The 16,968-nt window shown below is 25.7% G+C and overlaps 2 protein-coding genes across 3 annotated transcripts; both read left to right on the plus strand.

Moving 5' to 3' along the window:
* The first annotated feature begins 1,962 nt into the window (after nt 1–1,962).
* LOC113553098 (glutathione hydrolase 1 proenzyme-like) lies at nt 1,963–7,592 on the plus strand. Its single transcript, XM_026956247.1, has 10 exons — nt 1,963–2,052; nt 3,865–4,071; nt 4,464–4,684; nt 5,238–5,433; nt 5,687–5,887; nt 6,028–6,256; nt 6,336–6,526; nt 6,620–6,860; nt 7,240–7,353; nt 7,440–7,592. The coding sequence occupies exons 1-10, from the start codon at nt 2,042–2,044 to the stop codon at nt 7,590–7,592; spliced, it is 1,764 nt and encodes a 587-aa protein (XP_026812048.1). The 5' UTR covers nt 1,963–2,041.
* Nucleotides 7,593–9,059: 1,467 nt separating this feature from the next.
* Nucleotides 9,060–16,090, plus strand: LOC113552110 (glutathione hydrolase 1 proenzyme-like). Of its 2 annotated transcripts, XM_026954809.1 has the most exons (11): nt 9,060–9,202; nt 10,574–10,632; nt 11,133–11,336; nt 12,024–12,244; nt 12,474–12,669; nt 13,112–13,312; nt 13,538–13,766; nt 13,855–14,045; nt 14,129–14,369; nt 15,216–15,329; nt 15,401–15,553. In XM_026954809.1, exons 2-11 carry the CDS (start codon nt 10,619–10,621, stop codon nt 15,551–15,553), a joined length of 1,764 nt encoding a protein of 587 aa, XP_026810610.1. In that variant the 5' UTR covers nt 9,060–9,202; nt 10,574–10,618. The 2 variants fall into 2 exon arrangements, with proteins under 2 accessions (XP_026810610.1, XP_026810609.1); XM_026954808.2 differs by lacking the exon at nt 9,060–9,202 and having other exon boundaries at nt 15,401–16,090.
* Nucleotides 16,091–16,968: the final 878 nt, after the last annotated feature.

Genomic DNA, 16,968 nt, shown 5'->3' on the forward strand with positions numbered 1-16,968 from the left:
GAAAATGTATTTTACTCTATAATCTATATCATATTAAGTTAATATATTGTATTTAAAATATAAATATATACTAGGTAAGTATCTATTACCTATGTAAAGATGAAGAGTTAAAGAATCATTTTTATATTTTTTCACATAATCGTATGCAATAAAAAAACATAATTTTCAAAAGAAATATATTTTTCATAATTCAATTTTTTTTTAAATTATATTAAATATTATAGATTTTTCTTGAAAAGATTAGATACAGATTGTTTTTAAGGAGTTGAATGTAGACAATTTCTATGTGTGTGTAATGTACATAGGGGTCATGTAAATGTGTGCGTAGTAAGTGATCATTTTTTAATTTTCATACTCAATTAATATATTTTTATAAATTGTTCTTTTTTTCTGTGTTCCTTTTTCACCTTGATATTTTTTCCGGGATTCGTATTTCATATACAATGATAAATCTATCATTGAATTCAAATTTAACATACCCATTACTGGCATAACTACAATGATTCACGATCCACTTGCCATCTAATAAACAGCAGGTGGTACCCAATTGCCCACCTTTTTTTATTTTAATGATTCTTTAATACTTGATTTTTGTTCGTTGATTATTATTATAATAATTGTTGACATTATATAAATATTCATTAAATCATTATGTATTTTTAATTAAATACCTGCGTATTATGTATAATGTTATAATATTTTAAAGGTTTAAAAAAATATATTTATCCAATCACTTCCATTAAAAATGATATGTGTATAATATTTTATTCGAGAATTTTTTTTTACCGAGGTACTCCACTCAAGGAAGTTTTCCTATATTATCATTATTCATTACTTTTCTTTTAATCGTTCATCACTATAACACAATTGTTCTAATAATTTATCTATGTATAACTATGTGTATGCATTGTTTATTGTTTGTGTTAATAGTTTACAGGTATAATATAGTTTATACATTTATAAAAGTTAAATACAAATATAATATCTCTTCAAAAGATTACGTATAAAAAATGTACTATATTTTTGATAGAATTGTATATATTATATATGGTCATAATTTGGATTCAGATAAAATGAATTACTTAATTGGGCTATTTACGTTTGTGCGTGAATATGTAAAAATAGAAATTCTTTTAAATAATTTAGCATAATATTGTGTTCAATAAAATTAGATAATATGAGGGATTTTTTACTTTTATTACGTTCAATGTACCAATAACTAGATCTAATATGTTATCAGAAACCAGCATTGATGTTGATGTTTGATGCGAGTTGTCTTTAATAAACCTAGTGACAGACAAGAAAAAATAAAATAATACTCACCACTCACGTATCAATATCAAGCTAATACACTCCTCGCTCCGTTCAGAATCTAGTACTAAATTTTATGATAGGTACCTATATCACTAACAATTTTATAATTCAAGATCTTTTATAAAAAAAATGGACTATGTACTAATAATTGGACTATGAAATAATAAAAAAAATAAATAGATATGTTTACACTTAACTCATTTATTGCAAAAAAATAAAATTATTTGTAAACATATTAATAGTTTTTTTTATATAAACATAAGTACATAATGATATTAAATGTATAGGTATTAGATATATACACAATAGTGTTTTTAATACAGCACGATAAAAAAAATTTAAATCTGTAGTGATTACATTGTTAACTATACCATTCTAGCTTTCATTGTTTACCATTTTAATACTCATAAAATTCTATGTAGGTAAGTTTTATGACTTTTATGACTTAAGTGCCCAATTAAATATATGAAGTACCCCCTAAACATATATATAAATGCTTGTCTTTTTTAATTGATTTAGTTATACTATAATAATGGACATATTTACACCATTAATTTTAATTTCCGTAGTGCTCGTGTAGATTTTTATATCGTACGTTTTCTGTCAATTGGCATCAGAATTAAATTTAATTGGAAGTGCAAAAATATACGTTTGACGTTATTTTTATTTTTATCCTAATTATTAACATCAATTTATTGGCCAATTCGTCCTAGAAAAAATAGGCATTATGATCATCAGGTAAGTTCACATTGATTGATTGTAGGACTTGATTGACATTATATTATGCGAATAATTGTAAAGATATAATAAGATCGGTAATATATTTTTATCAAATTAAATTATAGTATACAACAAAAATCACTAATTACTATTATTTGGTTATTTAATAAATAAATAATTTGTTTTTCGTATTTATTATAAATATATATTCTAAGACGTCGTCTATAATCGTGTATATTATGGTACACGAATACACGATATAACCAAGCTAAAATTCGTCTGTATTTATATTTCGTAATTTGTTATCATAAATTAAATCAAAATGGTATACATTTCGAAGTATTTATACTCATAATGATAATTTTTCAAACTTCAAATAGATAAACTATGTTAACGTCATATAATATAAGCAAATTTATATTGCATTTATTTTATTTTACTTTTAAATAGTAGGGGTACCTACTTATTAAATTAATAAATTACCTACAAATTGATGATATGTAATAACTATCATACAAATCATACAAGAATATTATGTGTACAGTATATAATTATAACTAATCATTTCATAAATCAGATAAATCTTTTAAAAACATTTTATAGTACGATTTTACTCGCAAAGTAACTTTTATGGCATCAAAGTAAAATTATGTTTGTTCATATTATAAGCACTAGTATAATTTCCATATTAAATAAAAAGAATTAAAAATTCAAATTTATCAATAAAAACTTTTTCATAATCAATCCTTAAATATAAGATAATTATTAAAATTGAAAAATAGTTTTTATAATGTTATTTTTTCTGATTATTATTATTTTAAAATATAATTTTTTATTTGAGACAATATATCTACATTAATTTGTACTACTCAGTATTTTATACATTTAATAAGTTTTATTGCTCTTATTAACTTAAAAAATGTATTTTGATTGTTATTTTTTCTTCAGTAGATAAACGAATTAAGCAAATATAATATGAATGAATATAAATATTATTTTATTAAATTGTATTATTTTACACAGTACACAATATATCAGATAAAATAACAGTATTTCGATCTGCAGTAGGTTATTAAATTATTAAAGTAACGTTTTCATAATATTTATTCTCGCTGTACGAATTTTATTTATTTTTTACTAACAGGATTAATACATAATTCTTAGACGAATATTAATGTTTATTTTAACTCCGATTTTATACAATAAACTCCACGTGATCACATACATAATTTAGGTATGACGTAAGCCACTATAGGAATATTTATGTTGCCTCAATAACCATTTTTTTAATAATATACTATAATCATTAAGCCTACATATTAAATTAATATAAGATATGAACTTTAATGTTAAGGAACATAATATAGGGATGTGGGATTATCCTAATTCCTAACTAAATCCAAATGGCTATTTTTTCTTAATCTTAAAGTCTTTTTTATTTTATATTATTGTCATGACAAATTTGTGATGAAAAAGTATAAATTATCTTAGCCGTACTAAAAAAAAATGAATCATCGATATGTTTAAGTAAACATTTTTCTATAAAACCGTTTTTTAGAGGTTAGATAACATATTTATAATATATATATATATTGATGTCTATCGGCAACCAAGGCATATTGTAACAAAAACGAGTTAGTAAAAATCACATTATGCTCATATCAAAAACATGTCTATGTTGACAATCTGATGAATTAATAATATGAGATTAATATATGTTTGCGTGTTTTAAAGAATTTATTTTATAAAAACGATAAAAAAAAAAAATTAACAATTAGCTATGTAATTTCCTATACCTGTCATGTAACGATATTGTATTTTTTTTTTTAGATTACCTTCAAAACGATGCAGCCTTCTTATTGGAGTAGTTGCATTATTGACTACCACAGTGTTGTCTCTATTCATATATTGGCAATTCTACGTCAAAAACGAAATTCAAGACCCTGAGTTTCCCCAGCCACCGTCAAGTTTGCCAATGGGAGTGTACAGCAAGGTCGGCGTTGTGTCTAACGGTGGACCCTGCTCACAGATCGGAGTGTAATTTACATTTTATTAAATGTTTAATACGACTTTCTACCAAATAACACTATTATCGAACTTCAGTATTAGCATAAACTGACCAGTTGGTCATTTTGCAATCTTAATAACAATATACTATATAATTATTAAGTCATGATATTTTTCCAAATCTTAGATGACCAAATAAAATAAGAAAAACGAATAAATAACGATAAAATAATTAATGTAAAAAATTACGTTCGTGCGTATAAACGTAATTTTCTTGAAGATACAAATCTTCATCATACGTACAGATTATGTAGCGAAATCCCGAACATTTGTTTCCAAACCGTTTTCCGACTTAACTAACATATTTTTAGTGTTTCGATATCATAAAAATGTATTCAATGTTTTTTTCGTTATTGAAATAGGGATGTGATGTCAAGAGGTGGAAATGCAATAGATGCAGCTATAGCTACTTTGTTATGCGATGGTGCAGTTTGTCCACAGCAGATGGGTATTGGTGGCGGGTTTATAATGAGCATTTACAACGCAACGACCAAAAAGGTAATGACAATCAACGCACGTGAAACAGCTCCGGCCGCAGCAAATACATACATGTTTGTAAATGAACCGACAAAATCTATGTACGGTATGTATCTTTAATAGACAATATTATAGATGATTAGGTTATAGATTGTTTAGCCAGGTCATGCCAAATATACAATATATCACACTTACCTATATACGTGTAGACCGGCTGTAGTTGTATATTATAATATTAAAATTATTCGAGTGATAAAATAAATCAATTTTGAAACTTAATTATATAAGCGTTTACAAAAATGATGATACTTTTTACTAGAAAATTGCAATATTATTTAAATGCGCTTTTAATTTTACTTACACTTTAAATATACCTACCTTTATCTTATCGTTATAACGATTATTACTTACCTAGATTTTGACTTTTACAACCGTTTTAAGTAGACATATGTGATCGAATATTTTATATTTATCATGTCTTAAGATACCTAAACACACTTAAACATTGAAATTGTTCTTAAATCGTTTATAAATATCGATCATATACCCGTATTTTTAATTTAACTAGATTAAATTATAATAAAATAATAAATGAAATAGTTTATAAATAATTAAAAAGTTATAAAATATGTTAATTATTTTTAATTTTTAAAATCTAGGAGGAAAGGCGGTTGCAATTCCAGGGGCCCTTAAAGGCTACTCGACGATTTATAACTTATACGGTGGTGGAGTAAAATGGGAAACATTGTTTGATCCAACCATAAAACTATGCGAAGAGGGTATAACGATCAGTAATCATTTGGATTATAGCTTAAAATTTGATGAAGATTTGGTTAAAAATGATACAATGCTCAGGTATAATATGATTGTATTGCAGATATACGTCAATTTTTTAATAAATTATTAGTTAATGTTCTTTATATTAAAACTATTTTTTTCTTTTAAATCAATGTTTGCAAACTTACAACAAAAGTATTTTTATTTTTGATACATTTAAAAAGTTTTTTATTTAAGATTGAACTCTTCACTTGAAATATATTCATTAATACCAATTGTTCATAAATTATGTAAAACTTAATAAAATAAACTGTTGGTTATTATTTTATAGAAACATTTTTTTCGACGAAAACAGTGGATCCATGAAGACGGCAGGTGAAACTTATAAGTTACCGAAATTAGCAGAAACTATGAAAATCTTAGCAAAAGAAGGTGTAAAAGCCATATATAACGGATCGTTAACATCTAAAATAGTTCACGATTTAAGAAAAGCTGATGGAATTATCACGAAACAAGACTTAGCCGATTATAAGTAAGTGTACAAATTAACTTGAATTTAATAATTGTCTGTTTTGTTGTGGTATTTTATCTTATAAAGACACTCAACAATTAGTCTGAACGCGTATACTATCTACCAAAACATAAAATTAATTTTAAACTTATTATTTTCAGGGTTGAAATCGAAGAAGCTTTTTCAGTGAATTTAACAAGTGGACATACAATACATTTAGGGCCACCACCTGGTTCTGGTATAATATTAGCTTATATCCTCCGTATATTAGACGGTATTCTACCGGCTCCTGATGTTGGCTTAGACGAACATCGGTTGGTAGAAGCTTTTAAATTTGGGTATGGTGAACGATCGCACTTAGGAGACCATCAATTCATTAACGTATCACAAGTATGTGGATATGCAACTGTATATAATTGTATAATAAAATAAATATAACAAAACTTAATTGATTCTTCTTATTTTTTAGATTTATAATAAAGTAAAGTCGGATAGTTACATCGAGAGTATAAGAAATAAGATTCTTGATGATTTTACGTCGTTAGATCCGAGATACTATGGAGGTGATTTTTATACTCCAGAAGACCATGGGACAGCCAACATAGTTGTAACCGATTCAATGGGAAACACTGTCGTATGTACCAGTACAATAAATACATTGTAAGTACCTATTAATTTATGCATACAAAAAATGTATTACCGTTAGACATTTTGCACATTAATTATTTACATGCAAAATTTATTTTATATTAGTTTTGGAAGTGGTTTCGTGTCACCAAGCACTGGCATCATTTTTAACAATCAAATGAACGATTTTTCTACTCCTGGACTAACAAATTTTTACGGAATTCCATCGTCACCAGCCAATTACATAAAACCTGGAAAACGACCAATGTCTTCTATGTGTCCGACTGTATTTACCGACAAAAATGGTGACTTTGTTCTTGGAGCGGGAGCAGCTGGAGGATCAAAAATAACTCTTACTACAGCATACGTAAGATTTATATTTCCATAAAATATAATTAAATTTTATTTATTTTTTTATTACAATTTGTGTGATAAAAATATTGACCTTGTTGTATTTCACTTTTCATTGGGTATTATTACAATTGTTTATTAAAAATATTTGTTTGGATTAAAGTTTCCTAAAATTGCATTAACTGTATTTATTAACATTTTACTTATCTACGCTATTGTATCGATAGAGTTTTGAATTTAAAATATTTAGTTCAATTTGAATTGATATATTATTGTGAATATTTTCAAACGTATACACTTAATAATATTTAAAATATACATAATTAACCATAGTCATAAAACTAATGACGAATTATTTAATAGACACTATGAAAATAAAAACTTTTTTTTTCTAGATGGCAGCCCATAAATTATGGTATAATAATACGCTGAAAGAAGTATTGGATAAACCTAGAATTTACCATCAACTTGTACCTATGGAAATTCGATATGAATATCGAACGACAAAGGTAAAATCAAAATATAATATAAGTAGCATATTATTTTACAAAAGATTTTTACTTATTTGATTAAAATCTACTATTATAATTTTTAGAATGTTGTGCAAAAACTTAAAGAAATTGGCCATCCAGTGACTAGAATGCATTATATTGAAGGTTCAGCAGCATCGGCTATTAGTATATCCTCTTCAGGAATGATCGAAGCTATGACAGATTTTCGTCGGCCGGGAAATACATCGGGATATTAATATGATTATGACGTATATTAATTGATTATTTTCAATATTTCTTAATTTATTCTAAAAGTTAAAGTTTAATCTCAAACATTAATTATTCAAATTTATACAGGATATGTGATCTAAAATATTTATTGATCTTATATAATAAAATATTATATATAATGTACTTATTTTCTATGAAAATATTAAAATAAAATTATATTATGAAGTATAAAGTAATATAATATTATATAAATAATAAACATTGTATACTTGATTATAGTGTATAATAATTACCTCTAATTTATCTCCAATATTAATAGTTATAATACTACTAAAACGCTAAAAATATTACTATTAATTCTAATCGAATAATCGATATTTGAAATGTTTTTGTTTAATTGTTTGGAATAACCAATGATTTTTTTATCCATATAAGCACAAATCATTTAATTAAATTGTCAGTGTCTAATCACATAGTTTTCTCTACTTAATTGTAGACAATCAATTCATATTCATTAATGGGGCTAAAAACTAGACAAATGCATTATATTTTATTTGATAATGATATTTATATTCATCCATTTTAAAAACGGGATCCATTATATATTGATTGAATTTTTTTATATCAAAAACCATAACATGAAAATATAGATACTTTATTAGGTATATCACTAATATAGACTGAATACTGATAGACAGTTTCCTCGGTAGACATAACAGTCTAGAATAAATTGATGTGGGTAATTTCTTCAAATCATTTACTTTTCGACCATTATTTGATATTTTCGATAATTATTAATTATTTTCTTACAAAGTAATACAATTTAAAACATAAACCTGTGGAATGAGATCTCTAAAACAACTTCTACCTCAAGGACCACGTTCATCCTCGCTTAATTTGATACTTATGAGACATAAATATTCATTGTCGACCATATAGAGGTATAGACTTTTGATCACAGTTGTTACTGTGTATTGAATTTTATTTTCGTTAGTAACAATAGTTTTGAAATATGTACACTAATTATAATAAAAAATTTTATTGTGACATATAACAATAAGAATATCACGTCATATAGTTAAATACACGTTATGCCTTTTATGGTATTTTTATTAAATAATTTTGATTTACCCACAATTTTTTAGGAATATGATAAACTTATTTACTCATAATTTACTATATGACGCACATATTTTATTAGCCATCTCGGTTATTCCTATTTATAATTATATTTTAATGTATGTCTACGTTCCTTCATACTCCCATAATATTCATAGATATTATAAACATTTAAGATAATTAGTTTTTATATCTCACTGCAATAATTACTGCATGATGATTACGTAGCATATGCTAATAAAATAAATATAACAATCATATCAGTAGGTCAAAGATTATGTCTATGCCATGGTATAGACGATATAATATATACATCTACCATATTGCATATCTTCATAGACCCACCAACAGTGTCTTTTCGGCGTAATATTCAAGATATTTATTTTATATTTATAAAAAAAAAAAATTATGAATTATTTATTTAAAAACAAAATTCTTATGTTATTAATTACATAAATAGCTACTTTATTTCATACAACAACATTATTGCTGATTATAATTGTAGTATACAGTACAGGTAAAATGTAACTATATATATATATATATTTAGCTTAATAGTTTCACAATATCGGCCTTTTCATAGATGAAACTCTTTAAATATTTTTGAAGACAAATATTATAGAGTATTATAGTTTGAGGACATGTTTTAAAGGTTTAAAATTAAAACAAACGATGAACGACGTATGCAAAATTATAAAATAAGAGATAAAAAATTATTTTCTTTAACATTCAAAACTTAATGAAGTAATGAAATTTAGACAAAACAATAATTTTAAAATACGCGAAATTTAAAATAACAAACATCGATGCATCTTTTCGATTAAACACTTTCATAGTTTCATGTTTGTCTTTTCCTTATGTATAGAAGCTAAATAAGAACTATTTATAACACAGTAATACTTACTAAATACTATTCTTTAACAAATTTTGGATTTATAAAAAGTACTAGCATAATATTATTAAAATAATATCAAAAAAGTCCTTCAATCTTAAATAATATTGTTTCTGGTAAAAAATTGGATAAAAATGTTTAGCTATTTATAAATATTTTATTAGTTGTTTTTATGCCGATTATTTTGTTTTTTAAATGCAATTAAGATTTTTCATTATCTTATATGTATACTTATATTAATTATGTTTTATTTTTTAATAGAAATTTAAAAATATCTAAAGTTCATATGCACAAATTTTTTTAGACGCGTTTAAAGTTAATATTTTGATAAAATTTAAAAAATAAATTATTATTTTGATTATTTTTTTTTAATGTATGATGCAATTTTCTAAATATTTATCTATGAAACTATGTTATCAAATTAAATTATACCACTAATATATTTACACAGTTTTAAGGTACATCATTATTAACTTGTAAGTTGATAACAATAATAATTTATTTATAAATAATATATTCGATGTTTTTGGCAAATAATATAAATAGGCAATTTAATTACTTATAGTAAATAGTAATAATTTAAATAAATTATAAAATACCATTAGAAACAGAGTCTGAAATGCCAAATACGTAGAACCGTATTTTACATGCTATGAATAAGTGTAAAATTATTACTTTTATAGTTCTATAGTCTTCATTATCTATACCGTTTTCAATTTTAATACCTATCACATAATAAACGAATGTAAGTTTTATGACACACAAGTGAATAATTAAATCTAAAGTGAATTAAATAATCCAAATCATAGACGTGTTTAATGTATATGACAATTTTATATTTTATTGGTTTATTATAAAATAGTAATAATAACAAAATTAGTTGCGTATTCAGTTTGTATTTGTTTGCGCTGATGGTAATACGTATATTACATATAAAGTAGTCCAACGAATGATCATAATAATACAATAAATTTAACAACACTAATTATTTTTTAGCGTTTGGAAAAAAACTTGGAAGACAAAGATCACTTTGCAGACAACATGGCTATTTGCAGGTACGTCCAACTTATTTTAAATTTGTATATTATCTTATAATCTCACCATCTACTATTGTGTGGTACCTACATACCTACAATACAATTTTAAATGTGTGGGTTACGTTAAAACGAAAATATTATTTAACATTGTGAATGTATATCTTATTAAAACAAATGAAATTTCTTACAAAAAAAAAAACCCACCTTATTAGATTCAGCTATTGACGGAAAAACAAATGTTCAATTAATTTCTGTTAATTCAGTGAATTTCGTTTTACTTATAATCAAACGATTTTATACTTTAAAAGAAATCACTTTACTACTTTTACTTTACTTTTTACGGTATTAAAAAAACTATATATATATAAAAACATATTTGCAAAGTTCATGATAACATTAAAGTTTCGGCCGATTTTCGTCAATAGAAATTATTTTAACACGTGTTCCGAATAATTTCAATAATATAACCACATTTTATGACTCAAGCGGAACGTTAATATTATTACTTTTTTTTTCAGATTTCAATCGAATCGTTGCCTTATTCTACTAGCACTATCGGTATTGATCGCTATAGTTTCACTTTTGGTCGTAATCTCACAACGTGACGTCGTCAATGAAATCCCCGACCCGGAATTTGAATTGCCCCCGTCGAGTATGCCGATAGGCTTGTACAGCAAAGTCGGAGTAGTGTCAAACGGTGGACCGTGCGCACAGATCGGAGTGTAATATAATATATTGAAATTACCTAACGTGTTACTTATTAGCACAGTGTTTTCAACCGTATTGGACACGCGAATCATAAACTGTATTAATTGTGCTTTGCATATTTCGGAGAAAAAAAACTGATCAATAAATATTATCTTATATTATGTAAGAAAAGTCAAATAGGTAATCCATTTTGTGCTATTATTGAATTACTATTTAATGAAATAAAACATTTTTACGATAATATATTATATAATTATTTTTTGTTAATAACTTAAAGTATACAACGACCAAATTCTAAAGCTCACTTGATTTAATCGTGAGTCGCGACCAATCGGTTGAAAACCAATGTATTTCATATTTTTATTGTATTCAATAATATTATAAACATTAATTTAATTTTTTTTTTTTTTACAAATTAAAACAATTTTATACCCATTTTACATTTAAATTATTTAACAATTACTATAGTTGATAAATGTTAAAATGCATATAATACCTAATTACATCATTGCTTTATTATTTTTAACACTTAAAATTTAACAGTAAATCGTCCCCAAAATAATTTTATCAATTTCAGGTTTAAACTCTTACTCTAATAATAATATTATAAACTGTTTGAATATTTCAACTATAAACTATTTTTGAATAATATGATGATTTATTATTCTTTAAATTTAACTGAAACCATTATTTTGCAAAAGGGATGTGATGGCGAAAGGTGGAAATGCCGTTGATGCTGCTATAGCTACGATGATATGCGACGGTGCTCTATGTCCTCAATTTAAGGGTTTGGGTGGAGGATTTTTAATGAGTATATACAACGCCACCACCAAAAAAGTAATGTCAATCAATGCCCGCGAAACAGCACCATCAGCGGCAACTGACTCCATGTTTGTAGAAGAACCTAAACTTGCTGTACACGGTACATAAATCATAAACACGAAAAAATATTTTTATACAATATATATATTAAAATAGATATTATCGACAATCAATATGAAAATAAATATTGCACATATTAATTTTTATTCGTTATACAATTTAAGTGAATAGCGTTTCTAAAATAAATGGAAAAACTATATTATATTAAATATACTTAAATATATTTTTATTTAGGTGATCTTATGCATTTTTATTTTAAAAATATATAGGTGGTTTGGCGGTTGCTATTCCGGGAGAACTTAAAGGCTATTTGACCGTTCATAATTTATACGGTGGTAATGTTTCATGGGCATCACTATTTGAACCAACTATAAAGTTATGTGAGGAAGGCATGCTAATCAGCAAACGTCTAGAGATAAGTTTAAAAAATGAAGAAGAATTGATCAAAAATGACCCAATGCTCAGGTACAATTAAACCCAAAATTATTTGTATACATATATATATATACTTTCTATGCAACTAGAAAAAATCAATGAAACAATTAATCAGACCATAAAATATGTATGATCTTTTAATCAGTAGTCATAGTCATAATTTTATAAGTTGTAAAATATTTAAATAACATTAAATTAACTTTCACCGAGCAAATAAAATTAAAGACATGGTAAACAGACATCAGCTATTAGCCAGGGATCTCACTATCATCTTCTTTTTTGCAATTAAAGTCTGAGCTTTCTGAAATTGTATACTCCTCGATGAATTAGACAGATATGGCGATATTTATTAATGTTTTATTACCGTTTGATATAATTATTCAGAAAAGCAATAAATTTATTTTTATTTTTTACTATTAAACACATATGTAATAAAATATATTATTAAACAATTGCGAAAATTATTTCTTAGAAAAGCTTTTTTCAATGAAAACACTGGTCATGTAAAGATAGCCGGGGAAATGTACACGTTACCTAAGTTAGCAGAAACTATGAAAGTCATAGCAACAGAAGGTGGTGATGTCTTTTACAATGGTTCGTTAGCGAAAAAATTAATAGAAGACTTAAAAAGGGTAAATGGGATAATCACAGAAGAAGATTTAGCTAACTATAAGTGAGTATATTATGTCTTTATAAGCTTCGCGCCTGATTAATTTCAGTTTGTGCTATTATTTTTAAGGATTAAAAACAGTTAATATGTAAGTTAATTGTATATATTTTTAATTAAATTAATTATATGTATTTGTAGCAAAATAAAAATTTCAATATCAAACGAATTGATTCCATTTATTAATTGTGTGTAACAATTAACAGACTAAACGAAAGTAAACATTTTCAGAGTCGAAATCGAAGAATCTTTTACCGTTAACTTAAAAAGCGGGCATACAATACACGCGGGGCCGCCACCTGGTTCTGGTATGATATTAGCCTACATACTCCGTGTGTTGGACGGTTTGTTACCAGCACCCAACGCAGGCTTGGACGCTCATCGGTTGGTAGAGGCTTTCAAATTTGGTTACGGCGAGAGAACCCATTTAGGAGATCATAAATTTGTAAACGTGTCTCGAGTATGTTTTATCGATCTGATATACGTATTAACCATAAGCGGTAAACGTCTAGTGTTTACGAATGTTTAAATCTTTATATTTATCATAGATTTACGATAAAGTGAAATCGGATAGTTACATGGATAAAATACGTAGTAAAATATCCGATAATTTCACTTCGTCAGATCCTAAATACTACGGAGCTGATTTTGATATGCCAGAAAATCACGGAACTGCCAATATGGTCGTGATCGATTCAATGGGAAACGCCGTCATAAGTACTAGTACAATAAACACATAGTGAGCATCGTCAATTTATGAATATTTATAATTTTGCCATAAATGATTATTGTCTTAACGGATCAATTTTTATTTTATTTAAGCTTTGGTTCCGGTTTTACCTCTCCTAGTACCGGTATTCTTTTGAATAATGAAATGGACGATTTTTCAACTCCGGGAGCCGTTAACTATTACGGTATTCCGTCTTCGCCGGCAAATTACATAGAACCGGGCAAACGACCGATGTCTTCAATGTGTCCAACTATAATCACAGACAAAAATGGCGATTTCGTTCTCGCGGCAGGAGCGGCGGGAGGATCGAAAATTACTCTAGCAACCGCCTACGTAAGATTACTCACCTCGAATTTTAATAATTATATGGTTTTAAATTTCTTCAATACCTACTATGAATATCCGTCGCGTCCATCTCAACTTAATCTCCTCAGATTCCTCATATTCTATGTAAATTATTTTTAATATTATGAGAACCTTAAAACATTATTAAACAGTTTTTTTGTCCATAAATTAAAACTACATTAATTACCACTATTATCTATAATAAGGTAATACCTTTATAGTTTTATTGATATTCGATTTTATTTGTGTATAGCTGTTATGCTATTTCGCTCCAATATACTTATATAGATAAATATATTTTGTATAAAAACTTGTAATACAATCACGTGCAGCTAGGATTTAATTTCCTATGTAACATTCATTTGAACGTACTGAATTGTATTAGACTGTAGAAAATTAATTCATGATTAAATTAAAAATGTCCTTCTTAACTCGTAACTTAGACATAACTATAAAAATCTTAACTTAATACTTTTATAGAGTGTGCTTTTTATATTACGAACGTCATTAGAATACTAATAGTAACGCTTATTATAGTTCAAAGTCTTTTAAAATTAATTTTTTTTAATCCAAATTGCTTTTTTCTATAAGTTTAAATATCAATTGTTTTTAGTTTTTAATATTGTTTATCTCAAAATGTAAATTTATTTGTTTAATATAATGATATATTGTAAGTAACGCGTTCGTATTGTGACCAAAAGTGTCAGAGTGATTGAACGAATGTGATAGACCAAGTGTATTATGCTATTAAATATTAAAATAAATCAATTAAATAATTACCTTTTCTAGCTATTATATACATTATGTAAAATATTAAGTTATTTTAATTTTAAGGTGTCCGCCCTTAAATTATGGTATAATAAGACACTGAAAGAAGCTATAGACAAACCAAGAATTTTTCACCAACTTGTTCCTATGCAAATTCAGTATGAATACGGAACGACTAGAGTAATATTAGAATATGATAGTCTTAGAAAATCTTATGCTACTGATATTATTTATCTTGTTTTATCGTTTAGGATGTAATACAAAAACTTAAAGATATTGGCCATCTAGTGACCCGATTACCAAATACTGGATTTTCAGCAGCAACAGCTATCTCCAAATCAATTTTCGGAACGATAGAAGCTATGCCAGATTTTAGACGACCAGGAAATTCATCTGGATATTAAAACCGTTTTATGTATGATTTTTTTAAAACGTGTGCATTATTGTATAATATTTGTAGATAATATCAACATTTAACAATTTAAAATAGTGTTTATTAACCGATTGGCTAATTAAATATAATCCATTAAATAATTTGAAACTTTAAAAGTCAGAATACTAGTAGTTAGTATGAGCAATTAATAATTATAAATTTAGTTTTATGCATAGAGTGATGTAATGTATTAACCTATAAAAATATGATTTTTAATATAATTTCTAATAATTTCTAATTACATTTTCCTATTTTGTATCATCGTAATAGTTATATTTATTAACGTAAATAATTCTCTTTTTTCTTAAATGTTGAGCATTATTTAAAAATATTATCTTTAATATCTATGAATAATTGTACACCACTATTTGTCCATGTGACTTAATGGCCTTTCACTAGTATACTTGTATGATGTTGAATTATTAATCAAACGCTTTGAATTTATTTAATTTTGAATTTAGGTACCCTGTGCAGTATTTGTGACAAATTTACGAATTTGTTTTACGTTTATAAAATAAAGTTGTGTAGTGTATTTTTATAAATCATATTTTAATTTTTAATTTTTCAAAGATAATAATAAAAGCACATTTACATGTGACATAATATTAGATTAATTATATCAAAACTTGAGACTTATAACAATGACAAATCTTATCGATAATTATTTCTATGTTATCTTTATCGTACTATAATATTTTATGTGACCTTTTATCTTTTTATTTTCGACCTTTGTGTTAGATAACCTATATTGTCATATTTTTAATTCATTGGTGGTAAATTTAATGCCAAGATGGTTGCCCCAAATCAATGATTAATTTTTACAAAATATTAAATTATAACAGTGTAGTGCGATAATAGTCGTTTGTCAAACCCATTCAACCTTATTGTTGTCGTACTTATAACAAAAATAAACATTTTAGACGGCGCTTTGTATAGGCAATTTAGGGGCGTATTATTTATAATCATAATCACATAATATATTATTATATATTTATATATATTAATTATTGATCTTAAAAATATTAAGAATTATAACCTTTAAAAAAAAAATTCTTTTAAATGTTGGTGATATCATTATATTATAATCACATTTCAATAAAAATTAAATATTTGACTTTAGTGTATACACATAGGTCGTAGTAATCCTTTTTTATTATAATATGATTGTATTGAAGGCGATAACGATGATGGTATATAATAATTTGAAAACTGATAGGTTTGAATTTTAATTTTTCAGGTATTATAACTTATAAGTTTAAAGCATATCTAATGATATAATATACAATGAAATATTTTCCCAGTCTCCCTCCCTTAACCCTTAATACTGAAATTAGTTTTATAATATTTTAGTTCAACAAAAAACTTATAGAAAAATATTGATCCATA

The sequence above is a fragment of the Rhopalosiphum maidis genome, chromosome 2 (assembly GCF_003676215.2).
Source record: "Rhopalosiphum maidis isolate BTI-1 chromosome 2, ASM367621v3, whole genome shotgun sequence".
NCBI classification, from domain to species: Eukaryota; Metazoa; Arthropoda; class Insecta; order Hemiptera; family Aphididae; genus Rhopalosiphum; species Rhopalosiphum maidis.